This window comes from Molossus molossus, unplaced genomic scaffold, assembly GCF_014108415.1.
Source record: "Molossus molossus isolate mMolMol1 unplaced genomic scaffold, mMolMol1.p scaffold_m16_p_2, whole genome shotgun sequence".
Classification (NCBI taxonomy): domain Eukaryota; kingdom Metazoa; phylum Chordata; class Mammalia; order Chiroptera; family Molossidae; genus Molossus; species Molossus molossus.
Genome location: NW_023425355.1, coordinates 30,083,497 through 30,109,388, shown reverse-complemented (window position 1 = coordinate 30,109,388; position 25,892 = coordinate 30,083,497). Strand labels below are relative to the sequence as shown.

The 25,892-nt window shown below is 45.0% G+C and overlaps 1 protein-coding gene across 1 annotated transcript; it reads left to right on the top strand.

The window, feature by feature from the left end:
- LOC118636277 (glycine receptor subunit alpha-4) lies at positions 1 to 24,355 on the top strand. Its single transcript, XM_036271349.1, has 9 exons — positions 1 to 71; positions 3,829 to 3,959; positions 4,245 to 4,312; positions 4,957 to 5,180; positions 5,309 to 5,391; positions 6,927 to 7,067; positions 9,841 to 10,055; positions 14,588 to 14,737; positions 24,065 to 24,355. Exons 1-9 carry the CDS (start codon positions 1 to 3, stop codon positions 24,353 to 24,355), a joined length of 1,374 nt encoding a protein of 457 aa, XP_036127242.1.
- The last annotated feature ends 1,537 nt before the right edge of the window (positions 24,356 to 25,892 follow it).

Below are 25,892 nucleotides of genomic sequence, written 5' to 3'. Positions count from 1 at the left end.
ATGACAACTCGAGTTTCTGCAACCCTCTCCTTCCTTCTCCTCTGGACCCTGCCAGGGCAGGTCTTCCTCAGGTGAGCTGAGTGGGGGTGGAAAGGAGGTGCATGCAAACTCTGGCCAGGGGCAGCATGGACATCTGGCACAGTTTCTTCTAAGTTTACAAAAAAAACCCACATTCTGGAGGGATCCAGGGGAGGACACACCTTCTCCCAATCAGGACCCAGGAACCTTTCATGAAGTGGATCAAGGCCCATGGAGCTGGTAAGAACACTTCTGCATGGGTGGGAGCTTTCTGGGCCTGGGGAGGGTCTAGGTAGCTAACTAAGCCCCACAACAGAGACCATCTGTCCTGCCATTCAATTCTATCCCTCTATCAGTTTGGCCACACACTGCTCAGATTCCTAAAAATGACATGAACATCTGCCAGCTGCCCATCCAAGAGGTTTAAGTAGCAAGGGTTTGCTCCAAACCACATGAGAATGAATCTGGGCTGACCAAACTTTGGCTTTCTGCAGTCACCCTTCCGGTGTGCACATGGCTGCTTACTATCCCTGAATAGGTACTAAGTGGCAGTCATTTCCTGGCTCCGGGGATAAGACATGCTTTGGGCTCCCTATAAATATCCCTATCCCATTCCCACTTTCTCTTTAGACCAGAAGACAGTCTAGGTGGACAGGGTGTGCCAAGGAAGAAAATGGTTGTTGCTTGGACTGGACTGCTCGTAAGAACGGTGCCTCCTAAAGTGGAGGGGGGGTGAGGGCCACCACAGTACCATCCTCCTCTTCTTTGTTTTTAAATGTTCTTTCCTTTATAGAGAGAGAAAGGGAGAAGGAGAGAGAGAGAGAAACATCAATGAGAGAACATCGATTGGCTGCCTCCTGCATGCCCTCCACTGGGGATTGGACCCACAACCTGGGCATGTGCCCTGACCCGGAACTCAACCAGCAACCTCTTAGTGCATGGGTCAATACTCAATCATCCTCTTTCTCTTAATTCAAGGAGCACACCAGGACTGCTCGCCTCTGAGGAGCCTCCTGCCTTACTGCCTGTGGACACATTGGCTGGCTGTCAGACAGGGATGCAATATTTAGCGGGTGGTAAACTTCTGAAGAGTGAAAAGCAGCCCAAAGTGGAATGGCAGTTCAACTGGAGTTGATAGGAAAATGCAGGCATAAGTGGGAACCCAGCAGGGTGCAGGGGAGGCTACCTCAAGGCTCAAACTTAAGCAGCAGCATTCCTGCTTGGGCAATTAAAGCAAGGCAAGCCCTTAGGAAGTCCTGAGTCCAAGTCCTTTATTGTGCATATGGAAACTAAGGCCTAGAAAGGGGATGTGACCTGTCTAAGGTCACTCAGGTATCCAGAAGCACATCAGAGTTCTCTTCCTACCCCACTGCAGGGCCTTGCATGAGCAAGATTTTCAGCTCTGCAACCTTCCCCACCTGCCAGCATTTGTGACTTTCCAGGAATGAAAGGGAGAAAGCAATGACTACACACAGTGACTCTGCTCTCAGGTCCACAGGCAAGGTAACCCCTGTATAAAGGGGCTAAAACAGGGATTGGAGCCCACGACAGCTAAGGCCACAGCTTATGCCAGGGTTCTAGAGCTGTAACTAGCAGAAGAGATGAACTGACAGTGGGGCTGAGGAGGGTGGCAAGGGTCTGGCTGCTCCCGGTGCAGAACTATGTGGCCTGCCAGCAGGCAGGTGGCCGGTGGCCAAGAACAGCACCTGGCTGGTGTGGACACCCTGTGGCAAAGTCATGAACTTCTGCTTGCTCCGGCGCCACCACCAGCCTCCTCGGGTTTTCAGTCTTCTTAGGTCACCTACTCTGGCAGCCCCTGCTTGGGGCGAAGGTGGCCTCTGGGCCAGGTTAAGGGCTTCCTCCCACTCAAAGAATTCAAGGAGGCAAGACTTTAGGAGGTCAGGATATAGCTGCCAGTAATCTTCCCCAACTCTTGTTCCTTGGCACCCCAACCTGGCCTGCTTGAATCATAGTATTGTGGTAGATGGACTTAGTTTTGAAGTCAATAGCTCTGGGTTTGAATCTTGACTTTACCATTTACTAACTCTCTGATCGTAAACAAGTTGCTTCACTTTGCTGATCTTCAGTCTCCTCATCTATATAATGGGGATAATAATCGTACTTACTGAAAGGACTGATGTGAGAACTAAGCTAGATAAGGGGAGTAAAGCATTTGGCATGGTGTCTTAGGTATTTTTTTTATCATTGTATCCATCACTGGCGGGTGCATGGATTTACTGGGAAAGAAAAGCCCACAGATTCCAAGGAGACTCAGACCCAGAAGAACAGCAGTCACCCTGCCTCCAGCCCCACAGTGCAGCAGTGGGGGAGCTAGTTCTAGACCTGAAGCAGTGGTGATGGCAGGAGGAGCAGGAGGCACAGGGCCCAGCCAGGAGTCCAGCCTCAGCTCAGTCTTTGAGCCCCATCCCTGCCCTCAAGGCTTTGCTGAGCTCCTAGTTCCTCTAGCTGTTGGCTGGTAAGCAGAGAAGCAGGCATGTGGAAGGGGCTTTGCTGCTCTTAGAGGGAAACTTGTCAAGGGAAAAAAGGGCTGGCCTCTTACCTAGGCCGAAGCGTACTGGCTCCTTTCTCAAAATCAAGCTGTTAGGAGGAAAAGGTGGGAGTTGACCTCAGCATAGCCACCCTACTAGGAGGCTTTCCCATGTTCCTAGAGCCCTGCTTCCCCACCTATTTTGTTGCCAAAGCATGTTTACCTGCCTGCAGTTGCCACAACCCTGAACTGAGGTCCAGCTCAAAACAGCTTCCTGCTAGAGCAAATGCCAGAAGCCAAGCATCCCTCTCCAGAAGCTAGGTCTTAGCACCGAAGTGGCTCAGCATAAAGGCCAAGAAACTGAAACCAACTCTCAGGGATACAATTATCCTTGAACCCTTCCAATCCTTGGCTAGGCCAGATAGGCAAAATGTTGCCATGGCCACATTATTTCCAGTGAGCGGTTACACTTCTTTGAGTGCATTCAAGGCACCTTCAGAAAGACAACACTGGATGAGCCTTGGGTCTGAGTCCTGATCCTGTCATTCACCAGTTCTGAGATTTGGGGCAAGTCAGTCAGTCCTCTTTTGGTTAGTTGGTTGGTTTTATATTCCACATATAAGTGAAATTATGCATTATTCGCTTTCTCCGACTGACTTATTTCACTTAGCATAATACCCTCTAGGTCCATCCATGTTATCTCAAATGGCAAGATTTCATTCTTTTTTATTGCTGTGTAATATTCCGATGTATGTATGTACTACATTTTCCTTATCCATTCATCTATCGATGTTCACCTAGGTTGCTTCCATACCTTGGCTATTGTAAATAATGCTGCAATAAACATAAGGGTGACTATATCTTTTCAAATTAGTGCTTCTTTTTTCTTTTGATAGATACTCAGAAGTGAAATTGAAGGATCTTTTGGTAGTTCTACGTTTAATTTTTTGTGGAAACTCTACATTGTTTTCCATAGTGACTGCATCAATTTACATTCCCAAAAGTCCCTCTTCCTTTGGAAGCCTCAGTTTTCTCTTCTATAAAATGGAAACACTAGTCCTCACCCCCAGCACACTGAAAATGATGAGGGTAAAAAGATCTAATATATGAGAAAGCCATTTTCCAGGACTAACTGGTGAGCTGTCATGTTGATCTGTGGCTGTTTCTGTTCTCATTTTACGAATGGGCACCCAGAGACCCATCCTCTCCCATCCTCCTACCTGATGGGGAGGCCAGCCAGTGGTGGTTAGAAACAGGGAAAGAGAGAGTCTATGATAAAGGCAGAATACGCTGGTCTCTGACATTTTATTTCTCCTGTCCAGGGTGGCTTTGGCAAAAGAGGAAATCAAATCTGGGACCAAGGAGTCCCAGCCCATGTCCCCCTCTGATTTTCTTGACAAGCTTATGGGGCGGACATCTGGATATGATGCCAGGATTCGACCCAATTTTAAAGGTAAGGAGTATTCATCCTATAAAAATCCCTCCCTCTCCTCATCTTTTTGGGGACACAATGGCAAGACAGCCCCTAATACCTGCCCCAAAGATAGAAAGTTGGAGGTACAGGGCTAGCTCTTACAGCTCAGAAGGAGCTTCTCCTCCCTATTGCCCTTGGGCCTATGTAGCTGGCACTGCCTTCTTCCAGCAGTGCTCTGGCCTCAAGCTCAGGGAAGGAGTCCTGAAACCTTTTCCCAGCCACCTGGAATGCCCTGCCAATATGGCTGTGCTTTACTACCCTTAGGCCCACCCGTGAATGTGACCTGCAACATCTTCATCAACAGTTTTGGCTCCGTCACTGAGACTACCATGGTAAGGTCTCTGTTCCCCACTGCCACTCTAGTGTGAATGGGTGAAGCCCTCCAGATAGTAAGCCTTTTCTCCCTCTGCTGTCTTCTTCCAGTTTCATGGTCACGGCTAAAGCTATGGTATGTGTGAAGTTGGTCACTGGGAGGAATACTTTCCCAAGCCCACGGTTTCAGTGCTAAAGGCAGACTAGCCTAGACAGCAGATAATCTAACCTGAAAGGTAGTTTACTGCAGAGTTCAGACTTTGGGATCAGAAAACCTATGTTCAAATCCCAACTCTACCTTGAATAGCTATGTGACCTTAGGCAGGTTACTTAAATCTCTCTTTGTCTCAGCTTCCTCACCTGTAAAGTGGGTATCATAACAGCACCTTCCTCACACAGTGGGTGTGAAATTTAAATGAGGTGAAGCACATAAAAAAAGCACTTAGCAGAGAGCCTAGCACATAGTATGTGCTTAATAAATGCCTTTTCCCTTTCCATCTTTGCCATATCAGCCCAAGGCAGGCTCCTTCTCTAGTGGAAAGTGCCCATTGCTCTTCAGATGTGATCCTAGCATTTTCCCCTCATGGCCCTCCTGTCCATGTAAGATGTGTTGGGCCCCTGTAATAGTACCGCCCCTGATGGACCCATCTCTGCACCCTCGCAGGACTATCGGGTAAATGTCTTTTTGCGGCAGCAGTGGAATGACCCACGCCTGGCCTACCAAGAATATCCTGATGACTCGCTGGACCTCGACCCTTCCATGCTGGACTCTATATGGAAACCAGACCTGTTCTTTGCCAATGAGAAAGGGGCCAACTTCCATGAGGTGACCACAGACAACAAGTTACTGCGCATCTTCAAGAATGGAAATGTGCTCTACAGTATTAGGTGTGCCTAGTGGGAGAGTTTGGATCAAAGGGAAGAAGCCAGATGGAATCTGAGGGTGGAAGAGGGTCCCCTGTGTTGTGCTTGGCCCCAGTAAACCAATGTCACTTCTTTCTTACTGTCCCTGCCAGGCTGACCCTCATTTTGTCCTGCCCAATGGACCTCAAGAACTTCCCCATGGACATCCAGACCTGCACAATGCAGCTGGAGAGCTGTAAGTGTCCCTAGAGAGTCATGGAACAAGGCCTAGGATCCTGCTAATCAACTTCATTTCATGGTATTCCAGACAGGAAAGGGGCATCCCAGAGTGGGGAAGGACATTGTCAAGCACATATAATGCTTGGCACAGATGAGACTAGAAGCCAGGGCTTGCTAGCACCCAATTCAGTGTGTTTTCCCATCCCCACACAATTTGTTGGCTTGGTTGTCCCATGGGATTGGGGATTGGGAAGGCCCTGCCTTACGTACAAACTTGTTTGTGCTGGTTGTGAGGGACCATTTGAGGGACACTTCCTCTGCCCAAAGATAAGTTCCTTCTCACAGTGAGTAAAGTAATTCTATCTCAACTCTTCTTGAGTTAAGGCATTCAAGATGCCTGTAAAACTGCCAGAGTTGGCAGGGATGGAGTACTCTTTGAACTCTGATTCCTCATGAACACAGCTAATTTTTGTAGAGGTGGAAGAGGATAGTTCTAGACATAGGACAGTGCCAATGGTGGCAAAGTCAATTAAGGGCTACTCTAAGGCCATCCTGCAGGGACTGCCCCAAGTGCAGAGAAGCTAAGGGACAACAAGTTTGAACCATCACCTATGTCTACTCCTTTGCTATCTCCTGGGCGAGGTAAGACTGTGAAATCAGCAGACATCCACTCAGTTCTCCATGAATAAGGCTTGTTAAGCTGTTTCCAGTGTGTAATGACTTCATTGGCTAGAATGTGTCATATGTGATCAGCTCTTCAGAGTTCACAAACCACTTTCATGACCAGATTCCCATTACCCTCTCACAATTCTAAAAATTGGGTAGAGCATTTTACAGAAGGGAAAGTGACGTGCCCAATGTCACACAGGTACTCCAGGTCAAGGCCCTACTCAGGACATTTGTGAGCCTTGGTGTTTCTGCTCCCATTTTACCTGACACGTGTGAATATAGTCATAGATGTGGCAGGAGCCTTCACAAACTGCTAGTTCTCTGTGAGCAACTTGCATGTTCAGATGTTAGCTCTCAATTTTCCTTAGTTCGGGATCCTGGCTAAGAGTCTTTGGTGTGTGTGCACAATGTCCCATGCATGACTGGCAGGGCATAAACAGCTCTTTCCTCCCTGGGGTGAGGCAGCAGAAGCCCTGGCTCTGAAGCTGGCTCTGCTTGAGACATTTGGTTGATACACATGCTTATTCCCCTGGGTTTGAGATATGGCAGGAGGTTTCCAGCTGGGTTCCTTGACATCTTTCCAACCTTTTTGATCTGCTTTCTAGGTCTTCCAGAATAATTTCTCTTTGGGCCTTTCTAAAGCTTAAGAACTAGGTAGGAGAGGAGTCTGGAAAATTATCTGATTTACCCACTTAGAATAGACCTATGAGACAACTGACCAAAGTACCCTCTACAGAAAGGTTTCCCTTTCCAAGATGAGCGTGGAGCTCCTAAAACCCAGGCCTTACTCCTCATCTGTTCTTTCTTGCCAGTTCTAACCCTAACCCTACCCCTACCCATCACCCACAATCTGTAGCCATCTGCTATCTCTGTCACTTTCAGTTGGCTATACCATGAATGACCTTGTGTTTGAGTGGCTGGAAGATGCTCCTGCTGTCCAAGTGGCTGAGGGGCTGACTCTGCCCCAGTTTATCTTGCGAGATGAAAAGGATCTAGGCTACTGTACCAAGCACTACAACACAGGTAAAAACCCAGGACCTTTACTGGCAGTGAATCACAGGAGGACCTTCAGATAGGAGGGAAAGGGGTAAGGCAGCTAACCTCTGTGGAAGGTTCAACCTGTACCAGATGTAGTGTTAAGTGCTTTATATTCTTCATCTCTTTGTGGTAGGGGTTATGAGCCCCCATTTTTCAGAAAGGGCAAACTGAGGTTCTAAGAAGTTAAACCAATTGTTCAAATCACACAGCTAGTAAATGGCTGGCTTACATTTCAAATTCAGATTGGTCTAATTTCAAAGCCCGTGTTCTTGTGCCTGTCACATGCTGTAGAGCAAATGGGCCTGTGCCACTGAGTGGAAGGAGTTTTCCATCTGTCATAGGGCCAGCATCATGGGGAAGGTGGGGAATCTACATCTGGGAGTAGTTAATGGCTGTGCTGAACCTGGAGGGTATAGGCCACAGGACACTGGCCAGCTTCTTGTCCACACCTTCTATTATTGCTACCACTGCCCAACTCTCTTGAACTGGCTTGTCTTCCCAGGTATGAAATATGGGCCAGGAAGTACAAAGGGGCTGCCAGAGCATCTGCCCCCCGCTGCTTCCTCACTTCCCCTGGTAATTTGGCTGCCAAGAGTTATGACCCTGAGATAGAGGCCACAGGATGAAGAGGAGAGATCCTAGGTACCTCCTGTGGTGCGCCACCCTATGAATATGTGTGTTTGTGTGTGTGAGGGCAAGGAGAGTGAAGAGAGTAACGGGCCACTATTATTATTATTTTTTAATGCTGGTGGGAGTGGAAATTGGTATAACCTTTATTGGAAAAAAAACTAGCAATTTCTATGTAATCCTCTTGAGAGCCTATTAAAATGTTGATTCCTGGGCTCTACCCCTCAGAGATTCTGATCTGCATTTGAACAATCATCCTGAGGATTCTGGTGCAAGTGGGGGGGGGGGCAGGTTTGAGAAACTTTAATCTAGAAGCTAAAAAATTTTTCCTTTCCTGTTGATCCAGGAATTCCTACTCCTTGGAATTTATTACAAAGAAATATTCTAATATCATATTGACTTTAGACCTTAAGAAGGCTCTTGCATCACCGTGTATATTAGCAAAAACTTGGAATTGCTGTAAATACCCACCAATAGGACAGAGGTTAAATAAATTACATAATGCGTAGGATATTTGCAAGTTGCTTATATCAACATGGGGAAATACAAGTGAAAAAGGCTTAGATTCAAAGTTGTATACACAGAATAATTATATTGTGGTAAAAGAAACAAATAAAAAGCGTGTAGTTAAAAATCCTGGAAGGAAATAGCACACAATCTTTTTAAAGTAGTGTGATATATTTAGATAAGAGCAAGAACTTTGAACTCAGAGTGGAGCTTGAATTCTGGCTCCACCATTTACTAGTTGGGTGCCCTTGAGAAACATAACTTGATCTCTTCAAGCCTCAGTATCTCTATCTGTAAAATGGAAAATAGCAAGTTTTCCTGTCCTAAAGAGTTTCTATGGGATTTAAATGAGACAAACTTTATAAAGTCAGAGTACTTGGTAGGGGCTTGGTAAATAAATACCAGCTTATGAATATTATTATTTCTTCTCTGCTTCTCACTTTTCTGTATTAAACAAGTGTGAATTTTGTCATTACAAACAAAACTGCTAATAAACACCCCCCCCCAAAGAAAAAACAGGAAGGAAGGAAAGAAAATATGGATACCTAGCAAAGGCATGTCATAGCAAGAAGCCCAGAGTGAGATGAGGTGGGGTCGACTAAGGGGAAAACAGTAGGAGATCACAGCATCATACGGCATGTCAATGTCATAATCAGTCATTCATGAAACTACTACCCTTGAGGAATTAGAAAGGCCTGATAACAGCAAGCCCAGGCCAGAATAAAATAACAGTAGAATATAACATAACATCCCCTACTTTTTGCTTTGGTTATCCTGAGCCTCTGCTTCTAGGAGAAGCTCTGAGCTACTGTTTTCTTGGCCTCTGGGTGTGGGAAGCAGGGCAAAGTGAAGATGGTGGGTAAAGGAGGCAGAGCATTGGTACATGTGCCTGGAGACAATGCACTTTTTGTTGGTGGACTAGAATGCTGCTGCCGATGCTCTACTATGGGAACCAATCCTGTGCACACTGTCCACAATTGGTCTCTGTTGAACATTGTTTCCAGATATTTGCTATCCTGCTGCTCTCACTTGCTTAAGACACAGGCAGTGGTTATTTCAGTGGATCATTGCTGCTAGAGAGCTTCTAGGGTACCAGCAAGCCCAAGCAAGGCTACTAAGATTTGAGTGGAGTCTAACCTCTTTGCTTTCTTAATAATGATTGTAGTACCAGCTACCTATGTGCTCCACATCTCAAATACATTATCTCATTTAATTCCCACAATAACCCAGTGATGAAGTTGATATTATTACTCTGTTTTACAGGAAAGGAAACAGAAACTCAAGATGGTTAGGTGTTTTGCATGAGGTCACTATAGCTAGTAAATGGAAGGTTCAGGACTCAAACCCAGGCAGTCTGGCTCTGGAGCCCTCCTGCTCTTAATCCTCCTGCTGTGCTGTCATGGGGAAGGTCTTCTGCTGGACACTCAAATGCTGGGAGCAGGAGGTCAAGTCCTTGATGGCTGCTCTGAGAGCACTCCCTAGGGCCATTTTGAAGGCTCATTTATTGGTCCAACTGAGGTACCCAGAGGCTAGCCCTCAAAGATAAGATTGCCCTAGACCTGCCTCTCAGGCTCAGCTACTGGCTGGGGACCTGGGGCCTCATACCTCACTTCTTTCCTCACAGGGAAATTCACCTGCATTGAGGTAAAGTTTCACCTGGAACGGCAGATGGGCTACTATCTGATTCAGATGTACATCCCCAGCCTACTCATCGTCATCCTGTCCTGGGTCTCCTTCTGGATCAACATGGATGCTGCCCCTGCCCGTGTGGGCCTAGGCATCACCACTGTGCTCACCATGACCACTCAGAGCTCTGGCTCCCGGGCCTCTTTGCCAAAGGTGAAAAGACATGCAAGGGAACTTGCTTGCCATAGAGCTCTTCATTTTTCATTCATCCCCTGGTCCCTTGTGCTTACTATTTTCCTTGGATTTAAGGAGAAGAACCATTGAGCAAGAGCAAGTGGCCTGCATTCTCTTCTTCCACAACATATGGGTAACAGTGTGGAAGCTGGGACTGCAGATGTTGTCTGGCTAGGGAATGGGTAAAGAAAGTTCCTGACTTACTTTGACTTTCACCAGGAAATACTAGCATGTCCAAGATCAAAAGACCCTTACAAGTAGAAAGTTTCCCTCTCCCATGGTACAGATGAGGATAATATGGCCCAAGACAGAATGACCTTCTCAAGGTCATGGCCCACAAGAAACAAAGAAATAAAAGCATTTATTTATTTTATTAATTTTAAATATTTTATTGATTTTTTAAAGAGAGAGTAAGGGGGAAGAGATAGAAACATTGATATGAGAGATAAATATTGATTGGCTGCCTCCTGCATGCCTCCCACTGGGGATCGAGCCCACAACCCGGCATGTGCCTCGACCGGAAATTGAACCGGGCCCTCTCAGTCCATAGGACAACACTCAGTCCACTGAGCCAAACCAGCCTGGTGAAATACAAGCATTTTAAACCGACACCTGTCTCTTACTGTTAGAAATCAGATACTATTACAAAAAGCTCTAGTTATAATGTTTGTTTTTCTGGGGTAAGAAGAAGTTGAGGTAGGAAACAGTGATTAAAGTCAGTGGACTCTGACCATCTGGGGTTTGGTGATGTTTTGATTATGCTGAGAGATTTGTGCTGATGGGACTGGGCTAGGTTCTCCCTGCCTCGTGTCTACATGTATGGAATTTAAAGGTCACTTTAAAGTCCTTAAAGTCAGAAAGTCTCTGAGAAAATCAGGGAGCAAGCCCATTCATTCTATAAATATTTAATGAGCATATACTATGTACCAGACACTGTACTAGGCCACAGAGAAGTCATGGGAAACAAAAGTAACATAGTTCCTTGTAAATCTTACAATGAACATATTCCCTCTTGTTCTGATTTTATGGGAACCAGGGCCTGTGATCTCTCATCCCCTAGTGCTTATTCCTAAGAAATTTACTGGGGACTTAAACAGGGGGTAATCTGAACATGAGTAGTGTTTAAGAGAAGGAGATTAGAATCAGGCATATTTGGGTTTAAGTTCCAGCTTTATTTACTAATGGTGACATTAGAAAAATTTCTAAACTTTTCAATCTCCTCTCCTGTAACATGGGAATAAGAATAAGAATATTACCTCTTCCAGAGAGTTATTGCAAGAAATAAATGAGACAATGTATTAACACAGAAGAGTGTTTGTTGAATAACAACCACTCAGTAAATGTTAACTATTATTATAATTATTAGGTGTTAGGGTAGAAAGACCTAGTGCTAAAGCAGCTGGTGATGATCCAGTAAGTAAAATATGAAGGCTTGTACCACACACACAAAAAATAGTTTCTCTGACCAGCTCCACAGAACAAGGAACTGAGTAAGTCAGGGAGCTTCTGCTCACTCTTGAGTTTGTGCAACATTAGATTTAGTGGGAGCCCCAAGGGAAGAGGTGGGGCCAGGGTCAGGGGCTTCTGAAAACCACACCAATCCTATTCCCAATACAACTCTAGTGTGAAGGGTGAGAGAAGCAGAGGATCACTTTTTGAAGGAACTCAGCTGGGATGGCCATTCCCCATGTTCCCAGGAAATCACTTCTTCTTTGCCAATATGGGGGCTCCCAAAGGCACTGATCTCTGTCTCTTTGCCATTCTTGATCTGTACAACTGCAGGTGGCTCAGTGCAGAATGAAAAGTCCAAATGGAAGTTTCTACCAGAGACTGACAGATTAGACCTAAGGTCACAGTAGTTGGAGAAGTAACACAATTTTCTCGAGATCCTGCAATCTAAATGTTCTGGCGTAGGTAGTATCGAGGAGGGCTAAAAGAGTAACCAGAAACCAGAAGAGAAAAATACATTGTTCAATCATCCATCCATCCATCCATACATCCAATCTTTCTTTCAAATAATATTCACTACGTGCCAGGCACTCAGCTAGGCACTGGAGATTGAACAGTGGACATGACAGAAATAGTCCTTGCCATCTAAGAGTTCACAGTCTAGTGAAGGAAATGGCCAGTTGTATTTAACGGTGGGTAACCTGGGCACATTTAACACAGGCAACCAACCCAGAGTAGAAAAGGCTTCCCAGAGTATGTTGTATCCAAAATGAACAGTAAAGTAAAAATTATTGAGGTAAAAGAGAGAGACAGAGAGAGATTGTCTTTTTGGGAGACTACTGAAATAGTGTGCCATGGCAGGGTCATAGATTGTAAGGGGTGAGATGAAGCTGAAGAAGGAGGCAGTGGTTACTAAGATGTCATACTAAGGGAAGTAAAGATTGTATTGTAAGGGTACTGGAGAGCCAACAAGGGGTTGGTAGCACAGAGTGATATAATCATATTTACACTTTGAAAACAAAACTCTAGCTGCCATTTTTAGAATAGATTGGAGGTGGCAAGTGTAAATGCAGGGAAACCATTTAGGAAATTGCTACAGTCCTTCAGATAAGCTAGGATAGTGAGTTAATGGATTCCAGATGTGTTATTGACATACTCATCTTTAACAAGACTTCCTTCCTGCTGCTTAAGGTGTCCTTTTCTTCTGATGGTCCAAAGCCCTCTGTGGACCTCCCTAATCATTACCTCATTGTTAATCTTTGCAGCAGTTACTAAACATCCCTGGCAGCACAGTGGGACTGAGAGACAGTGAATGAAATAGGATGCCCTCTTAGTAGTAGGTGGCAAAATGGAAACATCAAAGAATGCTTAATCAGGGTGGCCTAGCAACCCACCACCACCACCCACCTCAGTGGAATGCTCCTAAAAGAGATAGGGCAGAGTTTCTCAACCTTAGCACTGTTGCCATTTGGGGCCAATTAATTCCTTATTGTATGTGAAAAGGGGATCGGGTTTGGGGAACCTGTGCATTGTAGGATGTTTACCAGTGTCCCTGGCCTCTACCCACTAGAGGCCAGTAGCTACCACCACCCTCAAAATCGTGCAACCAAAAATGTCTCCAAATATTGCCAAATGCCCTTGGGGGGATGGGTTATCCCAAGTTAAGAACCATGGAGGTAGAATGTTTATCCAGAGAGACCTTCTCCTTACCTAGGGTCTGCAGTACGTTCACTGACCAACATAACAGAAAGAGGTTGAATTGGTGAAAGAGGTTGTCTGCCACCAATTCTGATCATATTGGGGAGCCCTCTAGGATGAGTGCTATGTGGGGAGTCAATCTAGTCAGGGAGGTAAACCTTCATAACCCTGACTTCATGCACCTGAGTTTTGAACCCTCTCTTTGTCCCAACCAGCCACAACCCTGTTCCAAGAGAAGTGAGTGTTCAATATTCATAAGGGAACCAAGATAGAAAAGTACTTAAGGGCTGCCAAGGCAGGTAGTGAGAAGACAGCACTAGGAACTAGATAGGCAATGCCAAGAGTGCCTTGAAATTAGAGAAGTTTCCATAGAGAAGTTTCCAGGGATGGGTAGCACTCTCTTGGGATCCCTTCCCTGTTCTGCTCTCCATTGTAGGATATGAGGCTCTGGCTAACCACTGAGCTCAATTCCTCAGCAGGGCCTCTCACAAAGAGCAACAGGAAAAGCCACAGGGTCAAGAAAGAACAGGTGTGCAGGAGGGAAAGAAAGGAATTCTTAGTCTGATACTAAGACTGCAGTCTAGGTAAATGGCAGTGCCACTGAATCAAAAGCTCATAACCTCTAACCCCAAGATTATGCCTTCTCACTGGGTAATCTTGGCTAAGATTGTTTTCTCCTCTAGTCTTCAAATGTCCTCACATGTCTCACAGGGGTGTAATGAACCCCATCCAATTACCACCACAGCTGTAAGAACCTTAGGAGATAAGAGAGCCAACAAATGGAGCGTTCATGTTGGTTGCTATTTATTGGGAAAAAAAGAATCAGAAGAAGATAAGAATAATAAGAAGCAGAATCAGAAGCAGAAGTAGAAAAATAAGAAAGAAAAATAACTGTAGGTAGGAAAGGCAGATAGAAATGGAGGGTGGACGGTACAAAGACATGAAGAATGACCTTTTTGACATAGGACTTCAGACAATGGGGACGTATCGTGGAAAGTTTCTTTAAAAAACAGAAGAGCCTGGTCAGTGTGGCTCAGTGGTTGAGCATCAACCCATGCACCAAGAGGCCGCTGGTTTAATTCCCAGTCAAGGCAGGGCACATGCCCAGGTTGTGGGCCAAATCCCCAGTGGAGGGCATGCAGGAGGCGGTCAATCGATGTTTTCTCTCATCAATGTTTCTATCTCTCCCTCTCCTGTCTTCCTCTCTCTCTCTAACATCAATAAAGAAAAAAAAACTTAAAAAATAAGAAGAAATTCAGGATAAAAATGAAGAACAGCAGGCAGTTGATATGGGCTGGCAATCCACTGGATAGGCCATGGAAAGATTCCAGCAAGGTTGACTGCTCTGTTGATGGATGTTACAGGTATCCTACGTGAAGGCAATCGACATCTGGATGGCTGTGTGCCTGCTGTTTGTGTTTGCTGCCCTGCTGGAGTATGCTGCTGTGAATTTTGTCTCCCGTCAGCATAAGGAATTCATAAGACTTCGAAGAAGACAGAGGCGCCAGTTCATGGTGTGTATAACTAGGGAGAGGCCCACTTATTTTCTCCTCAGGACTCCTTTCTCTCTACCACTCCTCCCACAAACCGGAACAAATCTAGGGCTGCAAGGACTAGATCGGCAATCAGGAACACTGGATTCTAGTCCCAGGGTGGTCACAGATAAGTACTTTAACCACTTTGATTACATTTCTTTATCTGTCCACTGGAACACTAATGACTATAGGGCTGTCTACTAGAGTGATTAAGAGTATGTGCACACTTTTTTTGTGGAATATAATGAACATAACAGTCTGAGGAATGGGGTAGTACCACAGACGTGGAAGTGGGGTACAGACTAACAATCCCCAGAAGAGGGGGTGGTGGGGGAGAGATAAACCACAGAACTTATATGCATGTATGCATGAACAATGGACATGGACAACAAAGCTGGGGACAGGGTGGGGAGGGAGGGGCAGAGGGGAATCAGTGGGGGGAAAAGGAGAAACATCTGTAACAAAAATAAATAAATTGATTAAATTAAAAAAAAAAAAAAGAGTATGTGCAAAGCCTGGCACATAAGCACTAAAAAAAAAAAAATGTTAACCAGTATTAGAACCTTATCAAGTTAGTCAATATGAGATTGCTTTGAGAATTGGTAATGGTGGCTCCTGGCTCTCCCTCCACTGAGGAGAAAGGTACCCCAGGTTATTATATACTGATTACAAATTTAAGAGTCAGGCATTGGTGTCTTTCTAGGGGAGCATTATAAAAGGGTCCTCACAGCTAAACTAGAATTGAAAAACCATCCCTTGCCTCTTCTATCTGTTGGATTTTTTCACCTTGATCTTCATTGGGTGCATTAGAGTTGTTGGGTGTGAGTTGTTTTCCCTCACTCTTGTTTGTTAACCCCATATCTTCTACAATGGAGTGATCATCTGAGGAAACTGAGCAGAGATCTTGTTGTCATGACAACAAAGGCAGTTTACTCCCATAGCCCAAACAATAAGTGTTAGGTGCATTGTCATGGCAACAGAGGTGCCTGGGCCACTCTCACAGAAACAAGTGCCCAATCATGAGCATAGCTGAAAGTCTTTGTTGATTTACGTACTGATTGCTTAATCATCACACACAGAGTTCTGGTCTGTCTTGAGCTCTGAGTCCTTGCTTTCTGCCTAATCTGAGGCTCTAAAGCACATATGATCTTTGGGGAGGGGAAAGGAAGAGAGGGAGGAAAATGTTGATCTGAGCCCCCTGTTGGGGCCACTGTAGCACTAAGGCTCTTCTCTCCTCCTAACACCCCACCTCCCACTTCGGCAGCTCCTGAGGTATTCCTACCATATGTCCACACTAACCATACGTTTCACAAACTACTGTCCCTTGCCAAGGTTCCTTTCTGCTGAAGGCAGGGTTTCTGTCTCATCTAGCAGTTTTTAGGAATTCCGCAGTTCTCGCCCAGCTTGAATCCTTTAGTCGAGCCCTGGGAATTTTGCCCTCTAGTGGAATCATCCCTAACTGCATCGTCTTGAATAGAACCCATTCTTCAATAGACCTAGAAGACCTTCCTATCCTATGCTGAGGGGTAGAGAAAACATACAAACTTGGCAGAAGGGCAAGAGGATGCACTCTTTTCTAATCTAACTGTCCCTATCCCCTATGTGAAACCTGCCTGCAACTACCAAAATCTTATCTTTATAGGAGTTTTGATCTTGATGCCTTCTTAATGCCTACCTTGGAAAAGAAGAGCAGGCTGCCTGCCAAACAGTTCCAGAGTCCAGAGTCCTTTTGCCAGCTAATTGCCAGTGTGGGTGTCCCAGCAACAGAATACTGCTGCAGTTAATGTAGAGCTACTCCAGGTTGACAGTAGTCCCACCACCTCCCTTGAACCTCTCCCTCCCACAACTGTCCACAGCCTATCCCTTCCTGCTTCTATACAGGTTGATTTGATCTCATAATGGAGCCTGTCATAACCAGTGCTCAAGTATGACAGTTATAATAGCAGCCTGGGCCCTGCTTAGGCTCCTGAATTCTGCCTAAAAGTGGGCTGGGCTTACTATGAATGTAAATAAAGCCTGAAAATCCAAACATGTCCCATTTCAAGTTTCCTAAAGCCATTGCTATCCCAGAGGAATGGTAGCAGTGATCCTGGAAGTCACTGAGTAGGCTGGAAAAATTGATGCAGAATTAATTCATTTCTAGAACCTCTCTCTGGGCCCAGCTGGAGAAGCAGCAGTCTTCAGTTTGAGATGAGCCCTTTTAAGGGAGGGAAGATCATTCATATGCTTTTCAGGGAACCCTTAGCCAAGAACAAGTTAGGAGTATTCTAGGAGCCAGTCAGCTGTTCACCTGGCTCCAGGCTTAATACTGGTCTTCTCTAATTTCTCCTCAACCACCCATTTCCACTGCATGATGGTCTTCTTCCATGTCACTGTCTAGCATAGTCTACCTTTCCCCATATATTTCTGATTTGTCTTCCCAGCTAATCTGAGCATCAAAGTGTAGGATCTGTCTCTCTTGTTTTTATAACATCAAAGAGCCCTAGCACCAGGCTCTGGACACAGCACCATGTAACCCAGTTCACCAACCTTTACAGGCTGACTGGTGAGGGCTCTCTTCAAGCTGGACAGAGAGTAAGCCTTGTCATTATCAACAGAATGCCTTGAGAAATGGAAAGAATTTCAGAATACTGCCAAGTCCTCTCAGAGGCTTGGCCCCAGAACACTGCTTGCCTCTTTCCCTTCCCCAGCACCCTCCCCCATTCTCCAATCTCTTCACTTCAATACCTATCATTCAGTACCTATCACTCTTTCCCATCTCCACACCTCACCTCCCACACTGTGCATTGGTTTTGGAATATATTCCCTCTATAGTTCCCCAGCCCTCCCTTGGATTTCAGGCCACTCATCTTTGGGCCCCCAACTACAAGTGATACAACAATGATTTTATTGATTTTTTAGAGAGCGATAGAAATATGGATGTGAGAGAGAAACATAGATTGGCTGCCTCCTGCACACCCCCAACTGGGAATCCAGCCTGCAACCCAGGCATGTGTCCTCACTGAGAATTGAACTGAGACCTCTCAGTCCATGGGACAATACTCAATCCATTGAGCCACACCAGCCGGGCCATTAATTTTTTTTTTTTTACTCCAAGAACAGCTTACTCTATTTTAGCCTATGTAAACTAGCATTTTCAGCCTGGGAAATATTTCCAAATATTTCCCTTTAGATTTACTGTGGTTGGAGAAAAGGGGAAATAATTAGATATATAGAAACAAACAGCCGTAGGATTCAACTTTCTCTTTCAGAGCTTTTCACAAATATATTTCATGCTTGTATCCTCTAGCTGGGGGCTGAGGAGATCAAGATGAGTGATGGGGCCTGGCCAGTCAGTGTGGCTCAGTGGGTTGAGCATCACCCCATGTACCAAGAGGTCTCCAGTTCCATTCCTGGTCAGGGTACATGCCCAGGTTTCTGGCTCAATTCCTAGCAGGGAATTCCTGTGCAGGAGGCAGCTGATCAATGTTGATGTTTCTCTCTCATCAATGTTTCTATCTCTCTCTCTCTCTGTCTCCATTCCTCTCTATATATAATCATTAAAAATTTTTTTTTAAAGATGAGCAATGGGGAATAGGGGATCTGAGGAACCTGAACTGGAAAGCAAAATAGAAAATCATTTTATTTACCTCCTTATTTTTCATTTACTTGGGAGATATTTTGTTTGCCTCTGGTTCTTCATCTCTAAAATGGATCCAAGACAGCCTCTAATGTAGGAATAATGTGGAAATGGATTTGAGAATACAGGTGAGGTGAGCCATGGACTTTGGTGACTGAGGTTATGTAAATACCCTTGAGCAGAGAGCTAAGTTGCCCCACTACAATAACTCAGGGTCAAAGCACAACCATAGTTGTGACTTGCCTCTGACCTACACACATGCAACTATCTCCACAAAACCTGGCAAAACCAGGGATTGGGTAGCAAAGCTCCTTGTTGGGCAGACTTAAGAGAGATTCTTCCCTAAGTCAAAGGTGCTGCTCTTCCTGGAGACTGGAGGGCATGAGGACATTGTGCAGGGGTGGTGCAAGGAGTAACTGTTCTTTCTGTAGAGAATTTTGAAACTGAGCAAGATTATTCAGTTTGAGACCCTGAGAGGATGCTGGCTTCATGTGAACAAAACCATTCCTTGTCTTATATTTTGAAGCATGTGGCTCATCATACCCTTCACTTATTCAACTGATATTCACTGGGTGCCCACTAGATGCCAGATACTGTGCTAGGCACTAGGAATACAGCAGTGAACAAGACTAATACTCTTTCCCAAGTTTGTACCATGAGCCCATAGAAAGCAAGGGAAGAGCCCTGGCCAGTTTGGCTCAGTGGTTAGAGCGTCGGCCTGTGGTCCGTAGAGACCCGGGTTCGGTTCCCGCTGAGGGCACGTACTTCGGTTGCAGTTTGTCCCCGGCCCTGGTTGGTCGTGCGGGTGGCAGCCACTCGATGTGTCCCTTCACATCGATGTCTCTCTCTCTCTCTCTCTCTCTCTCTCTCTCTCTCTCTCTCTCTCTCTCTCCCCCGCTCTATCTGAACAAAAAATGGAAAAATGTCCTCGGGCGAGGATAAAAACAAAAAAACAAAAAAAACAACAACAACAAAAAAAGAAAGCAGGGGAAGAGATGGGATCTGTTAGTGAAACTCTGCCCCGAGCCTGCCTTCCCTTGGTGCCTGGTGATAGGCTAGGCCTTCTAGTGATGTAATAATCAAGGGTCACTGGGACCTGCCAGACCAACCTCTCATCTATAAAGCCACTTTACACTGTGTTACCACAGCTGCAAAGGTCCCATTATAAGGACTCTATAATGTCCTTCAAACTGCACAGAATGTATAAAAATCTATTTCATTCACATTTTATATTTATATCCATGTCACATCCATTCAATACACATATATCTTATTCTGTTTTAGGACTGAAAGTCCCCAGTCTCAGGAAGCCCTCAGTCCTGGGCAAACCAAGAAGGTAGTTGGCATCATCCCACAAAGGGGCATTTCACTTCAGATGATTTCTTAGCTGAAACTTTTACTCTTGTAAACATCAATACTCTTAAAAACTGTAACCATCTTTGAAGTATTTCTAGGTTCTGGTATATATTTACTTGTCTTCTAATTTCCATGCTGTGAACTATCATTTCTGTTGGCAGGGTGTCCTTTAGAAGCAGATAAAATTAGGCATGTTTGAGTTGTAGAAAAACTAAGAGTAAACAGGATCTGAGTGGGGGGTCTTAAGGGCTCTTATATGAGTAAAGATCTCTCTATTGATCACTCAGAAACTTTGGTTCATATTCTCTCTCTCTCTCTCTCTCTCTCTCTCTCTCTCTCTCTCTCTCTCTCTCATTTTTTATTCATTTATTTTTATCCTCACCGGAGGACATTTTTGCATTTATCTTCAGATAGAGCGGGAGTGGGGGGAGAGACACATCGACTGGTTGCCACCACACGACCCCAACCAGGGCCAGGGACAAACTGCAACCAAGGTACATGCCCTTAGCGAGAACTGAACCTGGGACTCTCTGGTCCACAGGCTGACACTCTAACCACTGAACAAAACCGGCCAGGGCTCTCTCTCTCTCTCTATCTTTCTCTCTCTCTCTCTCTGCCATCTCTCTCTCTGTGTCCCTATCTCTATCTTTCTCTCTATCTCTACCTCTAAGTTTATCTCTATAGTTCTTTCCTTACTTCCTGGTTCTCAGCTATGTTACAGCTACTTCAAGTTGTTAGCTGATGATTAAATGAATGAACTTTGCATAGTCCACTACATTATTTAGTGTTTATATAAAATTTACTTCCTCACTGTTAATGTGTCCATCATAATGTATGTGGTGTAGATGAAAGGAATGTGTATTGTACAACAAATGTTACCCTAGATGTACTGACCCCTATGTAGAAATTGGCTAGTTTGCAGAGAAACACATGTACCTGCAATAGAGTAATCAGCTTTACCCTAACTTGGATAACCCACTAGCTTATTTAAAATTTTTGGAATTTTCAGCTTTGAGTTGAGATAAACAAATTTTTAAAAGATACTGTGCACATAGAGAATTAATTCTGTAGCTTTTGAAAGTGATTGAATTCAAGTTCACCAGGTCTAAAAATCTCAGCTGTGATTTCTAAAAGTTTCATTGTTCTGTTTATTTTGTTCATTATCACAGACAACTTGACATTGAAATGTTCCTTCTGCAGTAGGTTGGCACTTCACTGGGTTTTAAATAGCTCTAAATGGTGTTACGCATTTTTAAAAAGCAGCTTGGGGCTTATCTGCAAATGTAAATGGATCATAACATACCATACATACCATGTATACCTACTTAGCATACATGTATCTCCTGAGTATCTATTTCGAGTCCACCCTAGCTGTTTTCAGTGGAGTCTTCTGGCCATTAAAAAAGTGTGCAGCACTTCCAGTCAAGATGGCAGTGTAGGTAAATGCAGTACTCACCTCCTCCCATAACCACATCAAAATTACAACTACACTACAGAACAACCATCATTCAGAACCGCCTGAAATGGAGCTGAATGTAAGTCCTACAACTACAAAATTAAAGAAGTCACATCGAGACTGATAGGAGGGGTAGGGGCGCAGATGAGCTGGTCCCACACCCATGTGTGGTTCATAAAAATCAGGAGAAAAACCTCAGCTGTGAAGGTCCTCTTTGAGGTGTGAGGGGTCCCTGTCCCACACCAGGCCCCCCAGCTCAGGGCTCTAGTACCAGGAAGAGCAGTCCCCATAACTTCTGGCTATAAAAATCAGCAGGAATTGAGGCTGAAGGAAGCTGAGGCTTCTAGAGACCCAGGCAGTTTATCTTAAAGGACCCACACACAGACTTACTCGGACTCGCTCCCTCCAGGCTCCAGCATGGGGGAGGCAGTTTGAAAGGAACCAGAGACATACAGGGAAGAATTGAGTTGTTTGGCACTGGGGCAAGAGCAGGAGAGGCAGCTTTCTGCCACACAGACATGCTGATGGAAGCCTTTGTTCCTTTGGTGAGCCCTTCCCCCATGGGGCCTGCAGATGGGTGCCATATCTGGGACTCCAGCAACCTGGCTCACACTGTTTGCTCTGCACTTGTGATTCCCTGAGGCCCTATCCCACCCAACTTTTGAGTCCACCCTAGCTGTTTACAGTGATCTTACCATAGGATTGGGCCTGTCTTGGCTCCTCCTTCAGATTTTCCTAAAATCTCTCAAACAAGCAGCATCTGGCCTCAGGGAGCCCCATACCTCTTGCTAAGTGGCCCCAAGCCTGGCACTAGAAGCAGCCAGCCTTGATTCACAGCTTGGCCAAGCCTGGGCAACTCCAAACCCAGCACAAGAAGCAGCCATCTGCAGATCGCTTTGTAGCTTATGCTAGGTGGCATGAACTTGAACACAGGCAGTGGCTGACCTTGCTCCAGAGCCAGCACACCCAACGGACAGCTTCAGACCATGTTGAAGCACCACCACCCAACCATCTCCACAAGCAACACACTCAAGGAGTGGAGTCAGTGGGTACCAGAGCCCTGCTGAAGTAAGTCCTCCTTTATGTGGTGGTCCCCTGCACAGCTAATCCTCCAAAGTAGTCAGAGGTCAGTGGTCTGTGGGCACAGCCTGTCCTTGCAGCTCATCATCCTGAGTAAATCCCTCCCATTGACATTCCAACAGCAATCAAGACTCAATTACAACAGAAGGATGGACAGTCCACACAAGGGGTGCACCTTGAGGGCCCAGCTGGGGTGACCAGGGAGGCTGTGCCACTGGACCCTACAAGACACCTACTGCAATAGGCCACCCTAGGAAGCCAGGAGACATAACAACTCTACCTAATACACAGAAAAAAACACAAGGAGGCAGCCAAAATGAGGAGACAAAGAAACATGTCCCAAATGAATGAACAGAACAAAACCCCAGGAAAAGAACTAAGTGAAATGGAAATAAGCAATCTAAAAGATGCAGAGTTCAAAACACCGGTTATAAGGATGCTCAATGAACTTAGTGAGAACTTCAAGGAACTTATAACTTCAAAGAAATTAATGAAAAACTTCAAGGAACTTAGTGAGAACATCAACAACATAAAAAATGACCAGTAAGAAATGAAGGATGCACTAATTGAAATAAAGAATAATTTACAGGGAATCAATAGTAGAGTAGGTAAAACCAAGAAGAAAACCATCAATTTGGAATATAAGAAAGCTAAAAACACCCAATTGGAACATCAAGAAGAAAAAAGAATCCCCCCCCCCAAAAAAAAAAATGAGGATAGAGTAAGGAGCTTCTGGGACAATTTCAAGCGTACCAACATTCACATCACGGGAGTGCCAGAGGAAAAGAGAGAGAGCAAGAAATTGAAAATCTATTTTAAGAAATAAAGACAGAAAACTTCCCTAACTTGGTAAAGGAAACAGACATACAAGTCCAGGAGGCACAGAGAGTCCCAAACAAGATAAACCCAAAGAGGTCCACACAAGACACACCATAATAAAAATGCAAAAGTTTAAAGACAAAGAAAGAATCTAAAAGCAGCAAGAGAAAAGCAGTTACCTACAAGGGAGCTTCCATAAGACTGTCAGCCAATTTCTCAAAATAAACTTTGCAGGCCAAGAGGGAGTGGCAAGAAAGATTCAAAGTGATAAAAAGCAAGGATCTACAACCAAGATTACTCTATCCTGCAAAGCTGTCATTTGGAATCGATGGACAGATAAAGAGTTTTTCAGACAAGAAAAAGCTGAAGGAGTTCATCACCACCAAACCAGTATTACAGTATATGAAATGTTGAAGGGTGAAGAAGAAGGAGGAGGAGGAGGAGGAGGAGGAACAACAACAACAACATGGCAATAAATACACATCTAACAATTGATTCTACAAACAAAATGAACAAGCAGGACAGAAACAGACCCATAGATATAGAGAACTTTTTGTTGGTTGCCAGATGGGAGGGGGGGATGAGCAAAAAAGGTGAAGGGATTAAGAAGTACAGATTGGTTGTTAGACTGAGGAACCTCAAAGGGAAAGAGGAAGGGTGGCAGGAAGAGATAAATCAAAGAACTTATATGTATATATGTGTAACCAATGGGGAAGGCAGGAAGGCAGTGAGAACAGGGAGGACAGGGTCAATGGGGGAAAAAGGGGAAACATTTATAATACATTCAACAATAAAGATACATTTAAAATAAATAAAGAGAATGGAAACTAAAAAAAAAAAAAAAAAAAGCATGCAAAGGGCCTGTGTACCCAGACATCTCGTCTGCATAGCCTCACCTGTGAGATGTTTGTGTGGCCTGGTTTCTAGCCTTAGAGCTGTGACCTCAAATTCTGCCTTTTCTTCCATATAATTCCAGGAGGAAGACATTATTCGAGAAAGTCGCTTCTATTTTCGTGGCTATGGCCTGGGCCACTTCCTGCAGGCAAGAGACGAAGGTCCAATGGAAAGTTCTGGCATTTATAGCCTCCAGCCTCCAGCCCCTCTTCTAAGGGAGAGAGAAACCATATGGAAACTCTACGTGGACCAAGCCAAGAGGATTGACACCATCTCTCGGGCTGTCTTCCCTTTTACTTTCCTCATCTTCAACATCTTCTACTGGGTTTTCTATAAAGTCCTATGGTCAGAAAATATCCACCAGGTGCTGTGAATGGGGGGGGGGGGGCTAGAGAGTCCAGCTGTTGGCCTCCTGCTTCCTCCTGGATAGGCTTTCTTCCTCCATTAGATTCCATCAGAAGGTTAATCCTTCCTGATCTCCCACTCAGATTTCATCAGCCAATCCCAAAACGATGTGGGTCCACACCATGTAATGCCAATGGCGGCTGCACAAGATGTTTGTCTACCCTAACCCCAGATTTTCTCCATGCTATTCCACTTCTCATGAGAGTAAGTTTTGGCCATGGTCCTCAAGCCAGGATGATCTTCTTCCCTTGCTGGAGCCTCTCTGATGTGTGTGTGTGTGTGTGTGTGTGTGTGTGTGTGTGTGTGTGTGTGTTTTGTTCATCCTCATCCGACGATATTTTTCCATTGATTTTTATATAGAGGGGAGGGAGAAAGAGAAATAGAGATATCGATGTGAGAGAGACACATCAATTGGTTGCCTCCGACATTACCCCAACTGGGCCAGGGATCAAATCTGCAACCCAGGTACGTGCCCTTGACTGGAAATCGAACCCAAGACCCTTCAGTCAGTGGGCTGACACTCTAACTGCTGAGCCAAACCTGCCAAGGCAGTGGAACCTCTCTGTTTTCCATTTCTCCATAGCTACTAGATTCTGGCATTTGTCTTCTTAATCTGCACCACCATTTGCCCTGCCACCTCCCACCCAGAGCCTGGCCTTTACTGTGCCCTCTGTCCCATCCACAAGTGCTGTCCTTTATGACTCAGTCAGGTTTCCTCAACTGTGGGAGGAAGGCAAGGTCACAGGTTCCCCACCTCTCAGTAAGGTTGGAATAGTCACGGGCTGTGCTGGGGTAGGGCATTGCTATACAACCCAACAGAGAGATCTTTAGGTCTCCTAAGATGCTGAACACTATCAGAATGGGGTCAGGAATTTTGGCCTTTCAGAAAAACCACCCTTTCAGACCTACCTGAACTCCCAGGTCTCAGAAATATTTTATTCCCTAACTAACTAGCATGGTGACGGCATGTTTAGCTGCTAGAGAGTGTAAAAAATGCTGATGCTATAAAACTTTCAAGAAAAGTGAAATCCAAGCCAGTAGGTCCCAGGAGGAGTAGAAAACAGAAAATACCCTCTGAGAGTCTTTTGTTGGCTGGGGTTTTATTTGGTTCTTTTCTCCAAAGTATCTTTATTTCCCAGGACCCCTCCTTTTCAGTGTGCTCCTTCACCTCCCCTTAGTAAGCAAATAATAATGTCATGCAATCTTGTTCAGGATAAAGTGGGCTTCAAGCTGCCTGGGAGGAACTTGGCATATAGTGGACCCCTATCTTGGACAAACATTGACTTGGCCAACCTCAAGGTGGTAGTTATAGAAGTTAGAGAGCCGTAATTTGGAATTATTCCTTAACCCTTCTCTTGCTTACTTTCTCCTTGTACAGTGAGGAGGGGCAACAGTGATTTGAAGATACCAGAAATGTCACACCAGAAATACCAGGGTGTGAAATCATCCATTTTGAGCCTGACATACCACATGGACATGGGGAAGGAAGCATGGGTCTGGTACAT

What these genes read in the sequence shown, in the direction of transcription:
- LOC118636277 (XM_036271349.1), top strand. Translation starts at nt 1, where the DNA reads ATGACAACTCGAGTTTCTGCAACCCTCTCCTTCCTTCTCCTCTGGACC. An exon ending in CCAGGGCAGGTCTTCCTCAG is followed by an intron (nt 72 to 3,828) that starts GTGAGCTGAGTG and finishes TCTCCTGTCCAG; the next exon opens with GGTGGCTTTGGCAAAAGAGG. An exon ending in GATTCGACCCAATTTTAAAG is followed by an intron (nt 3,960 to 4,244) that starts GTAAGGAGTATT and finishes TACTACCCTTAG; the next exon opens with GCCCACCCGTGAATGTGACC.